This window comes from Macaca mulatta, chromosome 14 (assembly GCF_049350105.2).
Source record: "Macaca mulatta isolate MMU2019108-1 chromosome 14, T2T-MMU8v2.0, whole genome shotgun sequence".
In the NCBI taxonomy this organism is placed as follows: domain Eukaryota; kingdom Metazoa; phylum Chordata; class Mammalia; order Primates; family Cercopithecidae; genus Macaca; species Macaca mulatta.
The window spans coordinates 119,657,573-119,680,199 of NC_133419.1; the positions used below are offsets into that span (position 1 = coordinate 119,657,573).

General features: G+C 48.6%; 1 protein-coding gene across 1 annotated transcript; it reads left to right on the forward strand.

Moving 5' to 3' along the window:
* The first annotated feature begins 2,565 nt into the window (after positions 1-2,565).
* Positions 2,566-13,274, forward strand: FOXR1 (forkhead box R1). The gene is made up of 5 exons (XM_028834053.2): positions 2,566-2,766; positions 11,093-11,167; positions 11,271-11,518; positions 11,756-11,982; positions 12,863-13,274. The coding sequence occupies exons 1-5, from the start codon at positions 2,706-2,708 to the stop codon at positions 13,143-13,145; spliced, it is 894 nt and encodes a 297-aa protein (XP_028689886.2). The 5' UTR covers positions 2,566-2,705; the 3' UTR covers positions 13,146-13,274.
* The last annotated feature ends 9,353 nt before the right edge of the window (positions 13,275-22,627 follow it).

A 22,627-nucleotide genomic window follows, 5' to 3' on the forward strand; every position in this document is an offset into this window, starting at 1 on the left:
GCCTGGACAACAAGAGTGAAACAAGAAAAGAAAGGAAAAGAAAAAAGAAAGAGGGAAGGAGGGAGGGAGGGAAAGAAGGAAGGAAGGAAGGAAGCAAGGAAGGAAGGAAGGAAGGGAGGGAGAGAGGGAGGGAGGGAAGGAAATAGTACATATACACCATGGAATACTATGCAGCCATAAAAAAGAATGAGATCATGCCTTCTGTGGAAACCTGGATGAAGCTGGAGGCCATTATCCTTAGCAAACTAACGCAAGAACAGAAAACCAAATGCCATATGTTCTCACTTGTAAGTGGAAGCTAAATGATAAGAACTCACGAACACAAAGAGGGGAAACACACAGACACTGGGGCCTACTTGAGGGTGGAGGATGGGAGGAGGGAGAGGAGCAGAAAAAAATAACTATTGGGTAGTAGCTTTAGTACCTAGGTGATGAAATAATCTGTATAACAAACCCCTGTGACATAAGTCATATATAGCAAACCTGCTGCACATGTATACTTGAACCTAAAAGTTTTTGTTTTTTTTGTTTTTTGTTTTTTTTTTGAGACGGAGTCTCGCTCTGTCGCCCAGGCTGGAGTGCAGTGGCGCTATCTCGGCTCACTGCAAGCTCCGCCTCCCGAGTTTACACCATTCTCCTGCCTCAGCCTCCCGAGTAGCTGGGACTACAGGCGCCCGCCACCTCGCCCGGCTAATTTTTTTGTATTTTTAGTAGAGACGGGGTTTCATTGTGTTAGCCAGGATGGTCTCGATCTCCTGACCTCGTGATCCGCCCATCTCGGCCTCCCAAAGTGCTGGGATTACAGGCTTGAGCCACCGCGCCCGACCAGAACCTAAAAGTTAAAAAAAAAAAAAAAAAAAAAAAGACACATCATTTCTGTGGTATTCTTGCCAAAAATGCATACTCTAATTAACAGGAGACATTAGCCAAATCCAAACAGAGGGCCAATTCTACAAAATAAATGGCCAGTGCTCTTCAAAAATGTCAATGTTATGGAAGATTATAAAGACAGAGGCCGGGTGCAGTGGCTCATGCCTGTAATCACAGCACTTTGGGAGGCTGAGGCAGTTGGATCACTTGAGGTCAGGAGTTTGAGACCCAGCCTGGGCAACATGGCAAACCCTGACTCTACCAGAAATTAGCTGGGCATGGTGTCGCACACCTGTGGTCTCAGCTACCAGGGAGGCTGAGGTGGGAGGATTGCTGGAGCCTGGGAAGTCGAGGCTAGAGTGAGCTGATTGCACCACTGCACTCCAGCCTGGGTGACAAAGTGAAATCCCATTTCAAAAAAAAAAAAGAGTAAAGATGGCTGGTCTGATGGTAGTGGGTTATCAGAACTTATTATTAATAACATTAGTGTCACTAAAGTTGGTATACAAGCCCCTATTGCTAAATTTGGCTTAAAAAAAAAAAAAAGAAATTGTTCCAGATTAATGGAGAGTAAACAGACACGGATATTGAGTGTATTGCATAGTGCTGAAAGGGATTCTAGGCCAGAAAAAAAATTTATATAAATGACATTGTTGGGACAATTGGTAAAATTTGAATAAGAACCATATATTAAATAAAACATTGAATCAATCTTAAATTTTCTGATTTCTGATTTTCTGGATAAAACAATATCCTTGTTTTTAGGAAATAACAGAAATATTTATAGGTAAAGGGACACGATGTCTGCAAATTACTCTCAAATTGTTAAGCAAAACATAATATATATGTAGTATATATGGAAATAAAAATATAAATGTGATAAAATGTTAATAATTGGTGTAATTGGTGAATCTGGGTGAAAACGTATACAGGAATTTTTTATAGCATTCTTGGGATTTTTCTGCAAATCTGAAATCATTAAAAACAAAATTTTTATTTTAATTTTATTGTCCCCTAGGCTGGAGTGCAGTGGCACCATCTCGGCTCACTGCAACCTCCACCTCCTGGGTTCAAGCGATTCTCCTGCGTCAGCCTCCCTGGTAGCTGGGTTACAGGCTTGAGCCACCACGCACGGCTAATTTTTGTATTTTTAGTAGAAACGGGGTCTCACCATTGGCCAGGCTGGTCTCAAACTTCTGACCTCAGGTGATCCGCCCACCTCGGCCTCCCAAAGGGCTGGATTACAGGCGTGAACCACCGCGTCCGGCCGAAAAACAACAAAAAATTTTTTCATCAAATCACCATCCAATCTAACTCCATCTCCACCATCTACTACAGATGTGATCGTGGATAAGCCATAAACCTTTCATAACTTTTAGAAAGTAACTACAATTATGGTAGAAAGGATCAATGTTAAAGCAAAACTATAAAAATAAATAAATACGATCACGTGACCATGGCGCCTTTTCAATGAAATAAGGGGCTTGGGCAAACGAGGATGCGGAAGATGGTCTGGGGTCCCTTCCGGATCCCCAGGTCCTCGACCCCCAGCATGTAAGGGTAGGGTCAAGGAGGGTCTTCCTAAGCGTTCCTCGGCGCCGTCCTGAGGAGATTAAAGGCGTCAAATGGACCGCTCCACACCTGAGCTGCCGCCAAGCTAACTCAATCGCAGCCGGCGCATTTGAGAAGGCGCCTGTGAAGGTCGCTCCTCAGCCGCCGCGCTCCCACTCCGCGCCGCCGCGCCTCTGCCCGCCCCGAAGGTGGACGTGAAGCTCCAGCACCTCGACTTCTGGGCCAGCCTCCATGGCCAGGTCCCGGGACTGCTGGACTGGGACATGGGGAACGAGCTCTTTCTGGCCTTCACCACATCTCACCTCTCCTTAGCCGAGCAGAAACGTGAGTAGCGGGTGGGGTGAGGTGGGGGCTGGGCGTGGCGGCGGGGTGGCCTAGGGGCTCGCGGGACCCCGGGGCCGGGCGGCTCCCCAGCCTTCGCCCCCGCCTCCCGGGGAGGCTTGCGGGGGCCGAGCCCCCCGGGCTTAGCTCCGCAGCCCCCACTCCACCCCTACTGGCGAACTCCACTCGGGAGTGGTGGGGCGGGGGCGGTTCGCGCCTGACTCTGACTCAATTGGAAGCTCCCCGAGGGCAGCTGGTCTTACCTAAAAACGGAGGCTTTCCACTCTACGTCACCCGCCAGGCTCCCAGAACATTCCAAGGCCTCTTCTGGGTCTTCGTCTTGGCGCTGGTCGCCATTTGCTATACTGTATATTTCAGTTACTTTTCCGTCTCTTAAAAAAACAGGACTCATCGTTTTATCCATGGCTGTATTCTCCCTCTTAACATATTGTCTGACACCTAGAAGTGCTCCGTACTTGCCAAATGCTTGGTTGACCGTTGTGATCTTTTAGGTTTTCTTTTTCTTCTTTGGACCTCAAGTGTGGAGAGTTGAGGTAATTACTCCCCACATTCATGGTACCTTTTTGCCTGCAAGGCCCTTGGATTAACTTTTTTTTTTCTCCAAATTTATTGTTTTTGAGACGGAGTCTTGCTCTGTCTCCCAGGCTAGAGTGTCAGCTCACTGCAGCCTCCGCCTCCCGCATTTAAGCTATTCTCCCGCCTCAGCTTCCTGAGTAGCCTGGATTGCAGGCGTGCGCCACCACGCCCTGTTAGTTTTTTTATTTTTAGCAGAGGCGGAGTTTCACCACGTTGCTCTTGTCGGCCTTCCAGAAGTGCTGGGATTACAGGCCTGAGCCATCGCCCCCGGCCTTAACTCTTCCTTTTGCCCCTTAAGTCTCCACCCCTCCTTCCATTACCTCCGCTACTCCCATAACCAACCCTAATCCATTTAACGTCTGTTTTCTCCACTCATTGTTTTTGAGAGCTGTTGTTTTGCGTTGCTAAATTCAGGCCTGGTTCATTATTTCTGATTGTTGTTACTATTCTATCTGCTGGGTGTCCCACCTTTTACATTTTAATTTTCTTTACACCTAGATTGCTTCCAACTCTTTGCCACCATAATTAATGGTAATGAACATTCTTTCTTGTTTCTTCATTCAAGAAATATGTATTGAGGCCGGGCGCGGTGGCTCACGCCTGTAATCCCTGCACTTTGGGAGGCCGAGGCGGGCGGATCACGAGGTCAGGAGATCGAGACCATCCTGGCTAACACGGTGAAACCCCGTCTCTACTAAAATACAAAAAAAAATTAGCCGGGCGCGGTGGCGGGCGCCTGTAGTCCCAGCTACTCGGGAGGCTGAGGCAGGAGAATGGCGCGAACCCGGGAGGCGGAGCTTGCAGTGAGCCGAGATGGTGCCACTGCACTCCAGCCTGGGCGACAGAGTGAAGACTCCGCCTCAAAAAAAAAAAAAAAAAAAAAAAAAGAAATATGTATTGAGCACCTCCAACTGACCTGGCACTGTTCTAGAAACTCATGATACACAGTGAACAGAACAGACAAGGAACCTTACATTCTACTGGGGGCAGATAGATAATCCACATAAGTATAATAAATGGGTAGACCATATAGTATGCTATAAAGTGATCATCTGCAATGGGGAAAGAACAGGAGGAGACTCAGGAATAGGGGAAGCGTATGGTAGCAGCTACAGTTTGTTTTTGTTTATTTTTGTTTTTTGAGATGGCGCCTGGCCCTGTTGCCCAGGCTGGAGTTCAGTGGTGCAGTCTCGGTTCACCACAACCTCTGCCTCCCGGGTTCAAGGAATTCTGCGTCAGCCTCCTGAGTAGCTGGGACTACAGGCACGTGCCCCCATGCCCGGTTAATTTTTGTATTTTTAGTAGAGATGGGGTTTCACTCTGTTGGCCAGGCTGGTCTCGAACTCCTGACCGTGATCCGCCGTCTCAGCCTCCCAAAGTGCTGGGATTACAGGTGTGAGCCACGGCACCCGGCCTTTTTTTTTTTTTTTTGACATGGAGTCTCACTCTGTCGCCCAGGCTGGAGTACAGTAGCGCAATCTCAGCTCACTGTACCCTCTGCCACCCAGGTTCAAGCAATTCTTGTGCCTCAGCCTCACCAGTAGCTGGGATTACAGGCATGCATCACCATGCCCACCTAATTTTTGTATTTTTAGTAGAGACAGAGTTTCACCATCTTGACCAGGCTGGTCTCAAACTCCTGGCCTCAAGTGATCTGCTTGCCTCGGCCTCCCAAAGTGCTGGGATTACAGGTGTGAGCCACCACGCCCAGCGGCAGCTACAGTTTTAAATAAGATTGTGGGGTTGAACTCAATTAGGAACATAATATTTGAGCAAAGAGTTGATAGGAGGGGAGGAGTGAGCCTAGAGGGTACTTGAAGGGAAAGTGGTAAGGAGGTCAGTAAGGCTGAATGACAGTAAATAAAGAGCTCCGAAGGGTGTGGTTGAGAGCAGGAATGCCTGTCCTCTAAGGACTTTAGGGTTGACTTTGAGTCAGATGAGGGTTGGTTTTAAGGTTTTGTTTGAGATGGGCTCTTGCTCTTGCTCAGGCTGGAGTGCGGTGGCACAATTACCTCCAGGCTCAAGCAGTGCTTCCGCCTCAGTCCCCAAAGTAGCTGCAACCACAGGCACGGGCCACCACACTGGCTAACTTTTTTAGTATTTGTAGAGATGGGGATCTCCCTATGTTGCCCACGCTGGTCTCGAACTCCTGGACTCAAGCAATCCTCCTACTTCCCAAGTTGAGCAGAGGAGTGACTTGCTCTCAGGGTCTGCTTCATGATTGTGTGACCCGTGCAGTTGCCTAGGTGCCTGTGTTTGGTTTAATACACTGCTATCACTGTCTTGAAATTTTTACTAATTTTTCAATGAGGAGCCTCATGTTTTCTTTACTGGACCCTACAAATTATGTGGCTAGTCCTGCATAATCTGTATTTGAAAAGATCACTCTGGCTGTTGTGTTGAGGGTAGACTGTGGATGTACAGAGACTAGGAGGCTGCAGTAGTAATCCAGACAAGAGATGATGGTAGATTGGGCCAGGGTAGTAGCAGGGAGAACCAGCTGGCTATGCTGATGGATTGGATATGGAGTATAAGACAGACAACTGAGTATGAACCTTTCAAAGTGTTTTGACCTAGTGGAAGGATGGAGTTGCCTTGTACTGCAAGTGGGATACAGGTTTAGGAAGGAAAATCAGGAATTCTATTCTGGATATGCTGAGCTGAGAGATCCTTAGACATCCAAGTAGAAGTGTTGAGTCTGCGGTTGGATACCTGAGCCTAGAGTTCTGGAGAGAGGTGGGGACTGCAGATGTAAATTTTGGGTCTTTTGGTATATGGGTGGAATTTAAGGAGTAATAGAGGAGGAACAAGAATGAGCCCTGGGGGCAGTCCATTGTAAAGAGATTGGAGAGAAGAGAGATAACTAGCAAAAAAGACCATTGAGAATCAAAAGTAGGGGGTCTGTGGTGTCCTGGAAACCAAGTGGAAAAAGCCTTTCAAGGAGGGAGTGGTTGGATGAGTGGAATGTAAGTGATGATTGGACTTAACTAAGCAGGGGTCCCTGGCTGGTGGTTTTACTAAGTGGTAGAATGTAAAACCTGACTGAAGGGGGTTTAAGAATGGAAGGAGGGGAAGTAGAGGCAATGCGTTATGCTTCAACAGGAAATAAGATGGTATTTTTTTTTTATTTTTCTTTCTTTTCTTCTCTCTCTTTTTTTTTTTAGAGACAGGGTCTTTATCTGGTGCCCAGGCTGGAGTGCAGTGGCACCAGCACAGCTCACTGCAGCCTTGAGCAGGCTTGAACCCCTGGGCTCAAGTAATCCTCCTGCCTCAGCTTTTTTTTTTTTTTTTTTTTTTTTTTTTTTTTTGAGACGGAGTCTCACGCTGTTGCCCAGGCTGGAGTGCAGTGGCGCGATCTCGGCTCACTGCAAGCTCCGCCTCCCGGGTTCCCGCCATTCTCCTGCCTCAGCCTCCTGAGTAGCTGGGACTACAGGCGCCCGCCACCGCGCCCGGCTAATTTTTTGTATTTTTAGTAGAGACGGGGTTTCACTGTGGTCTCGGTCTCCTGACCTTGTGATCCGCCCGCCTCGGCCTCCCAAAGTGCTGGGATTACAGGCTTGAGCCACCGCGCCCGGCCCTGCCTCAGCTTTTTAAAGCAGGCTGGGATTACAAGCATAAGCCACTGCACCTGGTCCCTAAAATGGGAGAATTAACGGCATGTTTGCATGCTGATGAGAATGACCCAACAAAGACAAAAAATCAGTGACACAGGACAGAGAGGGGAAGATTTGTGGAACAGTGTCCTTTAAAAAGCATGGGGGATCTGTGCCAAAGCGAGACACAGACATCCAGAGGTGCTATCCTTGGGTCGCAATGAGATCAGCAGTCCATTGATCCTACCTTTTCACTGTTTCAGTCACTTGATGTGTCTACCCTTATTCAACTAACTTGAATCCCATGGTCAAATATTACGCAGGTTCCCTGGATCGTCTGTGGCTTTGGAGCACTTTGTTGGCCAAACCACAACCCTGACTAAATCCACCTCTGCCAAACGAGTGAGCCAAAACCATAATTCAGTGGACTGGTGATCTCAGTGGGATCATAGTTGGGGTTGAGGGAGTTAGCCAGAAAGACACAAGGTGGTGCATTTTTATGTGGTGCATAAATGAGGTTATGGAGAGGTTGCAGTTGTTAGTTTAGGTTATGACTGAGGGAGTGTCTACAGTAGAGTAGAAGTCAGACTCGCTGGAGAAGAGTTCAATAAACAGCAAAGATCATGTTTTTGTTTTCAAAACAAGGTCTGGCTTTGTTGCCCAAGCTGGAGTGCAGTATCGTGAGCTTGGCTCACTGCAACCTCCCCTTTCCCTCTCGAGCCATCCTCCCACTTTAGCCTGCTGAGTAGCCGGGACTACAGGCTCACACCACCACACTCGGCTAGACTATTATCTTTGTATTTTTTGTAGAGATGGGGTTTCACCATGTTGCCCAGGCTGATTTCAAACTCCTGGGCCCAAGCAATCCGCCTGCCTAAGCCTCTTAAAGTGCTGGGATTATAGGCATGAGCCACCACACCTGGCCAGCAACCAAGATTTAAGGCAGGAGTAGTGTTGGAGAGTGACAGTAAGTCAGGAGCTAAAACAGGAGGTCAGTAGATGATAGTAACAATGGAGATTGATTAGTATATAAGTTCCTGTATTAACTTGAAAATATACATCCAGGAGCAAACAGTAAGGTAAATTGTAGTCCTGCCTCATTGCTCTTAACAAGGGCTGCTCCAGTTGATACTCAGAAATGCAGTATAATAAGAGATTCTATTTCTTTGCATGTTTCTCAACACTTGGTATTATCTTTATAACTCTAGTCAATTTGATTATCTCATTATCTTACAGTGTTTTTCTTATTAATAATACTGATCATCTTGTTAGCCATTCAGTTATCCCCTCCTTGTGAATGCTGATTCATATCATTTGCCCATTTGTAAGTTTGTGTTGACCTTTTACATAATGATTTGTAGGAGCTCTGTATATATTAGAGAACTGAGAAATTTGGGTTGAGGCCGGGCGCGGTGGCTCATGCCTGTAATCCCAGCACTATGGGAGGCCAAGGCGGGCGGATCACAAGGTCAGGAGATCGAGACCATACTGGCTAACACGGTGAAACCTCGTCTCTACAAAAATACAAAAAAAATTAGCTGGGCGTGGTGGCGGGTGCCTGTAGTCCCAGCTACTCGGGAGGCTGAGGCAGGAGAATGGTGTGAACCCGGGAGGTAGAGCTTTCAGTGAGCTGAGACGGCGCCACTGCACTCCAGCCTGGGTGACAGAGCAAGACTCTGTCTCAAAAAAAAAAAAAAAAGAAAGAAATTTGGGTTGAAGTTTGCTATTTTTTTGCTTTTTTTTTTTTGCTTATGGTGATTTTTACTATGTTTGAACGTTTTTTAAGAGAGTCTTGCTCTGTCATCTAGGCTGGAGTACAGTGGCATGATCTCAGCTCACTACAAACTCTGCTTCCCAGGTTCAAGTGATTCTCCTGCCTCAGCCTCCCAAGTAGCTGGAACTACAGGTAAGCACCACCACACCCGGCTAATTATTTTGTACTTTTAGTAGAGATAGGGTCTCGCCATGTTGGCCAGGCTGATCTCGAACTCCTGACCTCAAGTAATCCACCTGCCTTGGCCTCCCAAAGTGCTGGGATTACAGGTATCAGCCACCGCACCTGGCCAAACTTTAATTTTTGTACTATAATATGTGCATAAAACTTATAGATTCATTTTAGGGTAACTGGCATCTTAATAGTATGTATTATAAGTCTTTGTTCAAGTCTTTTAAGTTATTTATTTCAGGCCGGGCGCGGTGGCTCAAGCCTGTAATCCCAGCACTTTGGGAGGCCGAGACGGGTGGATCACGAGGTCAGGAGATCGAGACCATCCTGGCGAACACCGTGAAACCCCGTCTCTACTAAAAAATACAAAAAACTAGCCGGGCGAGGTGGCGGGCGCCTGTAGTCCCAGCTACTCGGGAGGCTGAGGCAGGAGAATGGCGTAAACCTGGGAGGCGGAGCTTGCAGTGAGCTGAGATCCGGCCACTGCACTCCAGCCCGGGCTACAGAGCGAGACTCCGCCTCAAAAAAAAAAAAAAAAGGGCCGGGCGCGGTGGCTCAAGCCTGTAATCCCAGCACTTTGGGAGGCCGAGACGGGCGGATCACGAGGTCAGGAGATCAAGACCATCCTGGCTAACACGGTGAAACCCCGTCTCTACTAAAAATACAAAAAACTAGCCAGGCGAGGTGGCGGGCGCCTGTAGTCCCAGCTACTCCGGAGGCTGAGGCAGGAGAATGGCGCAAACCCGGGAGGCGGAGCTTGCAGTGAGCTGAGATCCGGCCACTGCACTCCAGCCCGGGCTACAGAGCAAGACTCCGTCTCAAAAAAAAAAAAAAAAAAAAAAAGTTATTTATTTCAGAGCTGAGATGGGAGGATTGCTTGAGCTGGGAGGTGGAGATTGCAGTGAGCCAATGTCACACCACTGCACTCCAGCATGGGCAACCAAGCAAGACCGCGTCTCAAAAAAAAAAAAAAAAAAAAAACCCTATGTTTATATCTTTTGCTACTTTTTCCTTTTTTGAGTACTATGTTGAATATTAGCAACCTAATAGGCATCCTCTCTAATTAAGCTCTCCGATAAGTATGTCATTTCCCAAACAAAAGCCTAGATTCATCTGTAATATAATGACACTCATAGTGACAGTGAGGGGGCAAAAATAGTTTTTGTCCTGAACAATCAGTTAATGGTGGTGCCACTTGCTGAGACAAAGAATACAGGAAGGCTAGGCATGGTGGTTCACGCCTGTAATCCCATTTTGGGAGCCTGAACAGGAGGATTGCTTGAGCCCAGGGGTTCAAGACCAGCCCAGGCAACAACATAGTGAGACCCTCATCTATACAAAAAATACAAAAATTAGGCCGGGCGCGGTGGCTCATACCTGTAATCCCAGCACTTTGAGAGGCTGAGGCTGGTGGATCATGAGGTCAGGAGTTAGACACCAGCGTGGCCAATATGGTGAAAGCTCTACTAAAAATACAAAAATTACCCGGGCGTGGTGGCAGGCACCTGTAATCTCAGCTACTCGGGAGGCTGAGGCAGGAGAATCACTCGAATCCGGGAGGCGGAGGTTGCAGTGAGCCAAGATCACGCCACTACACTCCAGCCTGGGTGACAGAGCAAGACTCCATCTGGAAAAAAAAAAAATTGCAAAAATTAATGGGGCGTAGTGGCATGCACCTGTAGTTCCAGCTACTTGGGAGGCTGAGGTGGGAGGATCTCTTGAGCACACCACTGCACTCCAGCCTGTGCAACACAGCAAGACCCTGTCTCAGAAAAAAACAAGAATACAGGAGGAAGAGCAACAAGATGGAATTCAGTTTTAGAAGCCGTCTGAAGTGCCTGTGGGCTACCCAAGTAAAGATATCCAGTAAGTAGTTCTCCTTAAGGGCTAGCACAGAATGCTAGGCTAGAGGTGAAGATTTGAGAGCTCTACATTTTTTTTATAGATGTTAACTGAAGCCACGGGCATGCAGGAGATCAATTCAGGGACAGTATATGTAGAGTGAGAAGAAAAGAATGCAGAGGGGAATGAGAAGGTCAGAGAGGTAAAGGGAAAACCAGTAGAAGTACAATGTGATGTTAACTCCCCAGGCAGGGCCCACAATACCTTCTCCCAGAGAAGCCTTAATGCCTAGGATCCTAGGGTCACAAAGGGATATCCTAGGATGTTTTGACTCTCTCTTTCTTTTTGCCAGTTGCCAGGTATAAACTCCGAATTGTTAAGCCACCAAAATTACCCCTAGAGAAAAAACCCAACCCTGATAAGGATGGTAAGTATTGAGTTCTCTGACCTGTTTCTGTGACCTGGGCTGGAGACCAGGGGCACCCAAAGCCAGTGGGCTGCAGCACACAATCTCCTTTTGTTCTGCACAGGTCCAGATTATGAACCCAACCTCTGGATGTGGGTAAACCCCAACATCGTGTATCCCCCTGGAAAACTGGAGGTCCCAGGACCTAGGAAGAGGGAGGATCTGACAAGCACACTTCCCTTGTCTCAGCCACCACAGAAGGAGGAAGATGCCAGCTGCTCAGAAGCCACAGGGGTGGAATCACTGTCCCGGTCCTCCAGCAAGTGGTCTCCCCCTCGGAAGCGCTTTGCCTTTTCCCCCAGCACCTGGGAGGTATGGATCTCTGGGGGTGGGAGCCGGACTTGGGCAGTAGGTGAGGGGCATGGGGAAGAGCCATCACAATTCTGCTCTCTTAGCCATAGCAAAAGGCGAATGGGTTCAGAAATTACCTTCATGCTTGGGTTGGGGAGAAGCCCAGATGGTGGCCTTAGACCACCCCCCCTTCCTGCCACTGCACCCTGGAGTAGAGGCTGAGGAGTCAGGACCAGTTCCTACTCTGTGCTCCTCTAGCTCACAGAAGAGGAGGAGGCTGAGGACCAGGAAGACAGCTCCTCTGTGGCTCTCCCATCCCCTCACAAAAGGGCCCCCCTCCAGAGTCGGAGGCTTCGGCAAGCCAGCAGCCAGGCGGGGAGGCTCTGGTCCCGGCCCCCTCTCAATTACTTCCACCTAATTGCCCTGGCATTAAGAAACAGTCCCCCCTGTGGCCTCAACGTGCAACAGATCTACAGTTTCACTCGGTATGTGCCGGGGGCCCTGTGAGGAGGGGGAAGTGGGGGCCAGGGCCCTGGGCTGATGCCTTCCAATCCATCCCAGGCCCTGGGTTGCTGACCTGGTTTCCCTATCTGGGTCTGAGAGGACGAGTATGTTCCCAGTTCCCTTTTCCCAGGCACATTTGTGCCCACATGTGTACAGGAACATATCCATTCCCAGCCCTTTTCACATCTAAAGAACCCTCCAACCTTTTTATGACTTTAGTTCTTTTTTTCTTTTTCTTTTTTTTTTTTTCTTTTTAACTAGTTTTCAGTGCTCTTTGGGTATAGTTCTCCTTTAAAACATAAATTCACTTGGGTCAGGTAACAGTTTTCCACCATCCTCTGAAGATGAGCCAGTCTAAAGTCAGGTTCCCCAACAGTTCCCACCTGCTTCTGCTAGGACTGGACTGCCTGGCACAGCTCCCTGCACCCCCAGGGGTGCAGGGAACCCAGTTGAGAAGGGTTTTCCATTTAGCTCAGAAAGTTCTGCTCACATGAGTGCGAGGGAGTTTGTTGGGCCCTTTCCCAGTGTTAGGAAAAGTGCCTAATGTCTCAGAATAGGCATTTTCAAGTGGTTTCCGTCCTCGATCAAGATTCCTCTTATGGGAGATGCTTGGCCTGATTCTGCTTTGTTCATGCTGTGGTCCAAGCCCTGGGCCCTCAGAGGGAGGGAGGGTTCAGGTGAGCCACACACCATGTGGATGCTTTGCCACGTGCTCAGTCAGCAAAGAGCAACTCCAGGCCAACTTGCTACTATCCCCCTGTAGAGGGGCTGAAGCCCCTGGCCCCTGGGTAGAACATGCTCCAGAGAAGGGCATTCCCAAGACATAACATCCCTTTCCTTACCTCTCCTCCCTGTCCACAGAAAACACTTCCCCTTTTTCCGGACAGCCCCGGAAGGCTGGAAGAATACTGTCCGTCACAATCTCTGTTTTCGAGACAGCTTTGAGAAAGTGCCTGTCAGCATGCAGGGCGGGGCCAGCACACGGCCTCGATCTTGCCTCTGGAAGTTGACCGAGGAGGGACACCGCCGCTTTGCGGAGGAGGCCCGCGCCTTGGCTTCCACTCGGCTGGAAAGTATCCAGCAGTGCATGAGCCAGCCAGGTGTGAAGACTTGTCGTGCGTGGGCCCAAGGGGAGGAGACCTGAGGATCCTGACCCAAGACTGAGTGTGGAAGCCTGGGTCACACCGTGGTGGGGGGGCGGGGGTCATCTTCTATAGGAAACAGGGATTAGCAGTGATCTGAGACCTTCAGGTGATGCCTGCCTGAGGTGAGACCTCCCCCACCAATGTGGGACGTGATGTGCCAGGAATCCATGGGCAAACACTAAGGGGCAGCTGGCCTTACCAAGCCCAGCAGCCTAGGCAATAGTAAGCACACAACATGAGAAGCACACTAATAGAGGTTATGTGCAAAGAGTACTTGTACTTTCCCTGGAGCAGTGCAGGGAGGCTTCAGAGAAGAGGCAGCATTTGAGCCTTGAGTGAAAGAAGCAGATCACTTGCTATGAGAGAGCATCCCAGGCCTAGGAAACAGCAACTGTAAAGCATAAACTCCTGAACTCTCTCCTTTTCTTACAGATGTGATGCCCTTCCTCTTTGATCTTTAACCCCAAGAAGCAGGAGCCAGCTAATGCTTTATTAAATTTACCGTCAGTAGCCTTCTGTGTGTGTCTATGGAGGTGTGGGGGTCTCTAAGGATGGGGTTAAGGGTGGAGGTGGAGATCAACTCCAACATTGGAGATGGGACGCCTTCAGCTTACAGATGCTCCTGAGGCAATGGGGCAGGTGCCTGCTGTGCAGCAAAAGGAGTCCGTAATTTTCTTTCCTCAAAGGAGGAAAATGCACAGCCTTCTAAAGCATCTTGGAGCAATTTCCATTTTCCTGAATTATGAAGATAATCTTGGCTGGGTGTAGTGGCTCACATGTAATCCAGCACTTTGGGAGGCTGAGGCAGGAGGATCCCTTGAGCACGGGAGGTTAAGGCCGAAGTCAGTCATGATCACACCACTGCACTCCAGCCTGGGCAACAGCAAGACTCCATCTTTAAAAATTATCCTGGGAGATGCCAGTTTGTAACAGCCAATTCTGTAAGCACCACACATTCATTCAATTGATACTCCTTAACCACTACGCCCAGCTAATTTTTTGTATTTTTTAGTAGAGATGGGGTTTCTCCATGTTGGTCAGGCTGATCTCGAACTCCCGACCTCAGGTGATCCGCCTGCTTTGGCCTCCCAAAGTGCTGGGATTACAGGCGTGAGCCACTGCACCCGGCAGGTGACTTGTTTTTTTTTTTTTTTTTGAGATAGAGTCTCGCGCTGTTGATCAGGCTGGAGTGCAATCTTGGCTCACTGCAACCTCCACCTCCCAGGTTCAAGCGATCCTCCTGCCTCAGCTCCCCTAGTAGCTGGGATTACAGGCATGCACCACAAGGCCCAGCTAATTTTTGTATTTTTAGTAGAGACAGGATTTCACCATGTTGGCCAGGCTGGTCTCCAGTTCCTGACCTCAGATGATCCACCTGCCTTGGCCTCCCAAAGTGCTGGAATTACAGGCGTGAGCCACCGTGCCTGGCCTCTTGAGTTAATTTTTGTATGGTCAGCGTTCATTTTTGGCTTGTAGATGTCCAATTGCTCAGCCTTCCAAAGTGCTGGATTACAGGTGTGAGCTGACTACAGCCTCGAACTCCTTGGGCTCAGGCAATCCTCCCACCTCAGCCTCCCAAGGAGCTGGGACTACAGGTGCATACCACCACACCCGGCTAATTTTTTTTTTGAGATGGAGTTTTGCTCTTGTTGCCCAGGCTAGAGTGCAATGGTGCGATCTCTGCTCGCTGCAACCTCCAACTCCCGAGTTCAAGCCATTCTCCTGCCTCAGCCTCCCGAGTAGCTGGGATTACAGGCATCCACCACCACATCTGGCTAATTTTTTTGTATTTTTAGTAGAGATGAGGTTTCACCGTATTGTTCAGGCTGGTCTCAAACTCCTGACCTCAGGTGATCCACCTGTCTCAGCCTCCTAAAGTGCTGGGATCACAAGCGTGAGCCACCGCACCCGACCTGGATACTGATTTCTAAGTGATAGCCACTAAAGGAGTGGGTAAGGGAGACCAGGTCAGGTCAGTTGCTCTGGGCTCACCCAGAGCTCTCCTGCAGCCAGAGCCTCTTTCCTACCACCCTAATCTATTCAGCTCCCAGGAAGGAGAGGGTCCTGAGTCGCAAGCTCTGCTTTCATCTGATTTCGCCTCAATTTGTCCACCTCATCTGCACTTTGTATACAGCCTTATCACTGTGCACATTCTTGTTAACATCAGGGTTTTTTTGCTTTGTTTTTGTTTTTTGAGATGGAGTCTCACTCTGTTGCCTCGGCTGGAGTGCAATGGAGCAATCTCGGCTCACTGCAACTTCTGCCTCCCAGGTTCAAGCGATTCTCCTGCCTCAGCCTCCCAAGCAGTTGGGACTACAGGCGTGCACCACCATATCTGGCTAATTTTTGTATTTCACTAGAGATGAGGTTTCATCATGTGGCCCAGGCTGGTCTCAAACTCCTGAGCTCTGGCAATCCACTTGCCCCGGCCTCCCACAGTACTAGATTACAGGCATGAGCCACCACACCTGGCCAAAATCAGGTTTAAGTTGCAAGTGGATCCCAAAATGCAGCAGATCAGAAAGAAAGTACAAAACAATACAGCCTTTGGGGAAAATGGGACTTGGAAAAAAATCTGCCTTTGCCCACTTTGCTCTCTAATAAACTCCTGTACTTGCACCTAGTTTTCACTTATCGATTACTTTGTTATTTTTCTTTTTTTAGGCAGAATTGCAATCCCACCTCACTGCACTCCCAGGTTCAAGCAATTCTCCTGCCTCAGTCTCCTGAGGAACTGGGACCATAGGCACATGCCATCACATCCTGCTAATTTTTGTATTTTTAGTAGAGTCGGGGTTTCACCATGTTGTCCAGGCTGGTCTTCTACCCTCCCTGAGGTCAAGCGATCCACCCACGTCAGCCTCCCAAAGTGTTGGGATTACAAGTGTGAGCCACCGCCCCAGGCCAGAGGAAAAGCATTCTAATAGAGGGGTTAGAATGGACAAAGCCCTGGAGGTAGAGACATACCTTGGCCTTTTGAGCAAATGGGGATGAGACTATGGAAGACAGAACACACTAAACAAGGGCAGAAGGATCCAAGGTGAAACTGGGAGAGGCTCAGGGTAGGCTTTTCTAGGCTATAACGGGGCATTTGGACTTTTTTCCAGTATGGTGAAAAGTAATTAAGTAACTTACTTAACCTGTTTGTTGTTGTCATTGTTGTTAATCACAATTAGCCATTCGTTGACAGTGGCTTGTCGGGGGAAGCCAACATGGAAGCAGGAAGACCCATTAGGAGGTGACTGCGGTAAATGAGACCGGTTGGAGTAGTAGTGGCAGTAGAGATGGAGACAGGCAGAAGAACAATTTGATGATGCATCATGGAGGTAGAAAAAACAAGTCAAGGCCGGGCGCGGTGGCTCAAGCCTGTAATCCCAGCACTTTGGGAGGCCGAGACGGGCGGATCACGAGGTCAGGAGATCGAGACCATCCTGGCGAACACCGTGAAACCCCGTCTCTACTAAAAAATACAAAAAACTAGCCGGGCGCGGTGGCGGGGCCTGTAGTCCCAACTACTCGGGAGGCTGAGGCAGGAGAATGGCGTGAACCCGGGAGGCGGAGCTTGCAGTGAGCTGAGATCCGGCCACTGCACTCCAGCCTGGGCGGCAGAGCCAGACTCTGTCTCAAAAAAAAAAAAAGAAAAAAGAAAAAACAAGTCAATAGTATTGACTGCAGGAGAAGAAACGACAAGAATGACTGAGGTTTTTGGTTTGAGCAAGTAGGTGAATGGTGAGGAGATGAAGCCTGCAGGAGTAGCAGGTTTGAGCGTTCTGTGTTTAGTATCTGTGAGACAAGAGCGGGCACGAAGGCTTACACCTGTAATCCCAGCACTTGGGGAGGCAGAGGTGGGTGGATCACTTGAGCCCGGGAGTTGGAAACTAGCCTGGGCAACATGGCGAGACCCCTTCTCTACAAAAAAGAAATAAGCTGGGCATGGTGGCATGTGCCTGTGCTCCCAGTTACTTGGCAGGTTGAGGTGGGAGGATTGCTTGAGCCTGGGAGGTCAAGGCTGCAGTGAGTCATAATTGTGCCACTGCACTCCAGCCTGAGTAATGACAGAGCAAGATCCTGTCTCCAATTAAAAATAAATAAATAAAAGGAATCTGTGAGGCCAGGCGTGGTGGCTCACACCTATAATCCCAGCACTTTGGGAGGCTGAGGTGGGAGGATCACTTGAGTTCAGGAGTTTGAGACCAGCCTGGCCAACATGGTGAAACCCTGTCTCTACTAAAAATGCAAAAATTAGCCAGGTACGGTGGCTCACACTTGTAATCCCAGCACTTTGGGAGGCCGAGGCGGGCGGATCATGAGGTCAGGAGTTTGAGACCAGACTGGCCAACAGGGTGAAACCCCATCTGTACTAAAAATACAAAAATTAGCTAGGCGTGGTGGTGGACGCCTGTAATCCCAGCTACACGGGAGACTGAGACAAGAGAATTGCTTGAACCCAGGAGGAAGAAGTTGCCCTGAGCCGAGATCGCACCGCTGCACTCCAGCCTGGGTGACAGAGCAAGACTCCATCTCAAAAACAAACAAAAGGCGGGGGGGCCGGGCGCAGTGGCTCACACCTGTAATCCCAGCACTTTGGGAGGCTGAGATGGGTGGATCACCTGAGGTCGGGAGTTCGAGACCAGCCTGACCAACGTGGAGAAACCCCGTCTCTACTGAAAAAAAAAAAAAAAAGATTAGGTGGGGATGGTGGCACATGCCTGTAATCCCACCTACTCGGGTGGCTGAGGCAGGAGAATCGCTTGAGCTTGAACCCAGGAGGCGGAGGTTGCGCTGAGCCGAGATCGCACCATTGCACTCCAGCCTGGGCAATGAAGAGCAAAACTCCATCTCAAAAAAAAAAAAAAAGGGGAATCTGTGAGACATCAGGGTGGTTATGTCAATGTCAAGTAGATAGTTATAAGTCTGGAGTTCAGAAGAGAAGTCTGAGGTGAAAATGGTAATCCACTGAGAGTCAGCAGTATGTGGATAGCACTTAATATCATGCCCTATGTACTGACAGAAAGATATCCACAAGGCCGGGTGCAGTGACTCACGCCTGTAATCCCAGTACTTTGGGAGGCCGAGGTGGGTGGATCACTTGAGGTCGAGTGTTCGAGAGCAGCCTGACCAACATGGAGAAACCCTGTTTCTACTAAAAATACAAAATTAGCCGGGCATGGTGGTGCATGCCTGTAATCCCAGCTACTTGGGAGGCTGAGGCAGGAGAATCGCTCAAACCCAGGAGGTGGAAGTTGTGGTGTGCCGAGATGGCGCCACTGCACTCCAGCCTGGGCAACAAGAGTGAAACTCCATCTCGAAAAAAAGAAAAAAAAAAGGAAAGATAACCACAATACATTTTGAGGAATTACAAAAAAAGAGTAGCAGAACAGTGTGTTCAAAATTACTCCAAATATGGCAGAAATTATGTTTATATATATATATGAAGTCTAAACAGAAAACATCTTGATCAATATAGGTGTCAAACAGCAATGGCCACCTTTGAGGACTGGGTAGGCAACATAAATGGGGCAATTGTTTGTAGCCTCTGTACAGTTTTTGTTTTTTACAATAAATTGCTTTTTACAATTTTTCTTTTTTCTTTCTTTTTTTTTTTTTTTTTGAGACTTAGTCTTGCTCTATTACCTAGGCTGGAATGCAGTGGCAAGATCTCAGCTCACTTAAACCTCTGCCTTCCGGGCTCAAGTAATCGTCCTGTCTCAGCCTCCCTGGTAGCTGGGACCACAGTCGCACACAATCCTGCCTGGTTAATTTTTTATATTTTTAGTAGAGAAGAGGTTTTGCCATGTTGCCCAAGCTGGTCTCAAACTCCTGAGCTCAAGCAATCTGCCTGCTGGGATCACAGGCGTGAGCCACCGTGTCCGGCCTATAGTTTTTGTTTGTTTGTTTGTTTGTTTTTGAGACGGAGTCTCGCCCTGTCGCCCGGGCTGGAGTGCAGTGGCCGGATCTCAGCTCACTGCAAGCTCCGCCTCCCGGGTTTACGCCATTCTCCTGCCTCAGCCTCCCGAGTAGCTGGGACTACAGGCGCCCGCCACCTCACCCGGCTATTTTTTTTTTTTTTTTTTTTTTTTTGTATTTTTTAGTAGAGACGGGGTTTCACTGTGTTAGCCAGGATGGTCTCGATCTCCTGACCTCGTGATCCGCCCATCTCGGCCTCCCAAAGTGCTGGGATTACAGGCTTGAGCCACCGCGCCCGGCCTGTTTTGTTTTTTGAGACAGTCTAGCTCTGTCACCCAGGCTTGAGTGCGGTGGCATGATCTCAGCCCACTGCACCTCCACTTCCTGGTTTCAAGCCATTCTCGTGCCTCAGCCTCCTGAGTAGCTGGGACTACAGGTGAGCACCAACACACCTGGCTAATTTTTCTATTTTTAGTAGAGACCAGGTTTTGCTATGTTGGCCACATGTTGGCCAGGCTGGTCTTAAACTCCTGATCTCAAGTGATCCACCTGCCTCGGCCTCCTAAAGTGTTGGGATTGCAGGCATGAGCCACCGCACCTGGGCTACAATTTTTAATAAAGGAAATTTTTTACAATTTTTTTTTTTGAGACAAAGTCTCGCTCTGTCACTCAGGCTGGAGTGCAGTGGGACAATCTCAGCTCACTGCAACCTCCGTCTCTGGGTTCAAGCGATTCTCTTGCGTCAGCCTCCTGAGTAGCTGGGATTACAAGTGCGCGCCAGCACGCCCGGCTAATTTTTGTATCTTTAGTAGAGACACGATTTCACCATGTTGGTCAGGCTGGTCTCAAACTCCTGACCTCGTGATCCGCCTGCCTTGGCCTCCCAAAGTGCCAGGATTACAGGCGTGAGCCCCCATGCCTGGCCCATTTTTTACAATTTTTAAGGAAAACTACCCATAAGCCCATTTGGTAGCTTGATACTACTAATTAGCAGGCTGTTAGCTGCATGCTTCCTGGGCTCCTTCCATGCACTAACTCCCACCACTAAAGGGCATCTTAACCTCAAGGTGCCTGGGTTTTGATGGTTTTTACTTAATTTGACAAGCATACATAGAGGACCACCATCTGTTAATTAAGAGTCAGGCATGAATAGAACACAATCCCTGAACTTGAGGAGTTTTTCTTTTTTCTTTTTTTTTTTTTTTTGAGACAGAGTCGGCCGGGCGCAGTGGCTCAAGCCTGTAATCCCAGCACTTTGGGAGGCTGAGACGGGCGGATCACGAAGTCAGGAGATCGAGACCATCCTGGCTAATACAGTGAAACCCCGTCTCTACTAAAAAAATACAAAAAACTAGCCAGGCGAGGTTGCGGGCACCTGTAGTCCCAGCTACTCAGGAGGCTGAGGCAGGAGAATGGCATGAACCCAGGGAGGTGGAGCTTGCAGTGAGCTGAGATCCGGCCACTGCACTCCAGCCTGGGCGACAGAGCCAGACTCTGTCTCAATTAAAAAAAAAAAAAAAAAAAAAAAGAGACAGAGTCTCGCTCTGTCGCCCAGACTGGAGTGCAGTGGCCCTATCTCGGCTCACTGCAAACTCCTCCTCCCGGGTTCACGCCATTCTCCTGCCTTAGCCTCCCCAGTAGCTGGGGCTATAGGTGCCCACCACCATACCCAGCTAATTTTTTGTATTTTTAGTGGAGACAAGGTTTCACCGTGTTAGCCAGGATGGTCTCGATCTGCTGACCTCGTGATCCGCCCGCCTCCGCCTCCCATAGTGCTGGGATTACAGGCTTGAACCACCGTGCCCGGCCGAGGAGCTTTTCAATTATTGGTTTTCAACTAACTGCTAGACAAAAATGATGACAGGATGAGCAAAGGATCTTGAAGTTGAGGAATTAATTCTTCAGAGACAACTCTGGAAGGCTTCACAAAGGGGTGACATTTCATTCTTTTTTTGTGTTTTTTTTTTTTTTTTTTGTTTTTTTTTTTGTTTTTTTTTTTTTGACATTTCATTCTTTCAATAAACATTGATTTAGAGCTTACCATATGCAAGATAAAGTCATCAGCTTCATGGAAATTACTTCTAGTTCATAATTCAGAGCCTTATATAATAGAAAATTTGTAAGGCAGGATTGGAAAGATGTAAATTCCAGGCAGAGGAGCTGAAGATGCTGAAGCTCGTAGGAGCAGACTAGAGTATGAGGATATAAGGAGCGTAAGAGCAGACACTTGGAAACCAGTTAGAAAGATTTTATGTGAATCAAAGCAAGAGAGGAGGAGAATTGAAATGAGGTATGCTCTGAGTTTAAAAAAATGTCAGATAGGGTGCGGTAGCCCATGCCCGTAATCCCAGCACTTTTGGAGGCCGAGGCAGGAGGATCCCTTGAGCCCAGGAGTTCAAGACCAGCCTGGGCAATATAGCGCAACCCTGTCTCTATTATACATATATAGATTTTCTTTTTTTAAGGGTAGGGGGCTGGGCGTGGTGGCTCACGCCTGTAATCCTAGCACTTTGGGAGGCCAAGGCAGGCAGATCACCTGAGGTCAGGAGTTAAAAACTAGCTTGGCCGACACAGTAAAACCCTATCTCTACTAAAATACAAAAATTAGCCGGGCATGATGGTGGGTGCCTGTAATCCCCGCTACTCAGGAGGCTGAGACAGGAGAATTGCTTGAACCCAGGAGACGGTGGTTGCAGTGAACGGAGATCGCACCACTGCACTCTAGCTTGAACAGCTGAGTGAGGCTCCGTCTCAAAAAAAAAAAAGGAAGACAGCTGGGCACCATGGTGTACCCTGTGGTCCTAGCTACTCAGGAGGCTGAGGTGGGAGGATCCCTTGAGCCCAGGAGTTCTACACTGTAATGCATTATGCAGTTTGGGTGTCCACACTAAATTTAGCATCAATATAGTGAACTCCCAGGACAGGGGACCATCCAGGTTGTCTATGGAGGGGTGAAACAGCCCAGGTCAGAAATGGAGCAGGTCAAAACTCCCATGCTGGGCTGGTCTGATGGTAGTGGGTTATTAGAATTTAATAACATTAGTGTCACTAAAGTTGGTATACAACCCCCCACTGCTAAATTTGACTGGCTTAAAAAATTTTTTTAAAAACTCCAAAGCTCCCTTGCTGATCAATAGTAGGTTGGCCCCTGTGAACAACCACTGCACTCCAGCCTGGGCAACACAGAAAGACCCTGTTTCAAAAAATAAATGGAGACAGACCCCTTAAACATATTAGAAGTCCAGTGAATAAGACAACTTGTGTGCAGTGGATGTTGGTGGGGTTGAGTAAAAGGGAAGATGTTGAGTTCCATTTGACACAAGCCAAGTTCCAGGTGCATTGTCTTATGCCTGTAATCCCAGCACTTTGACCAGCCCAGCATGGGAGTTTTACGCCTGTAATCCCAGCACCTTGGGAGGCCGAGGCAGGTGGATCACCTGAGGTCAGGAGTTTGAGACCAGCATTACCAACACAGTGAAACCCTGTCTCTACTAGAAACACTAAATTTAGCCAGGTGTGGTGGCACACACCTGTAATCCCAGCTACTCAGGAGGCGGAGACAGGAGAATCACTT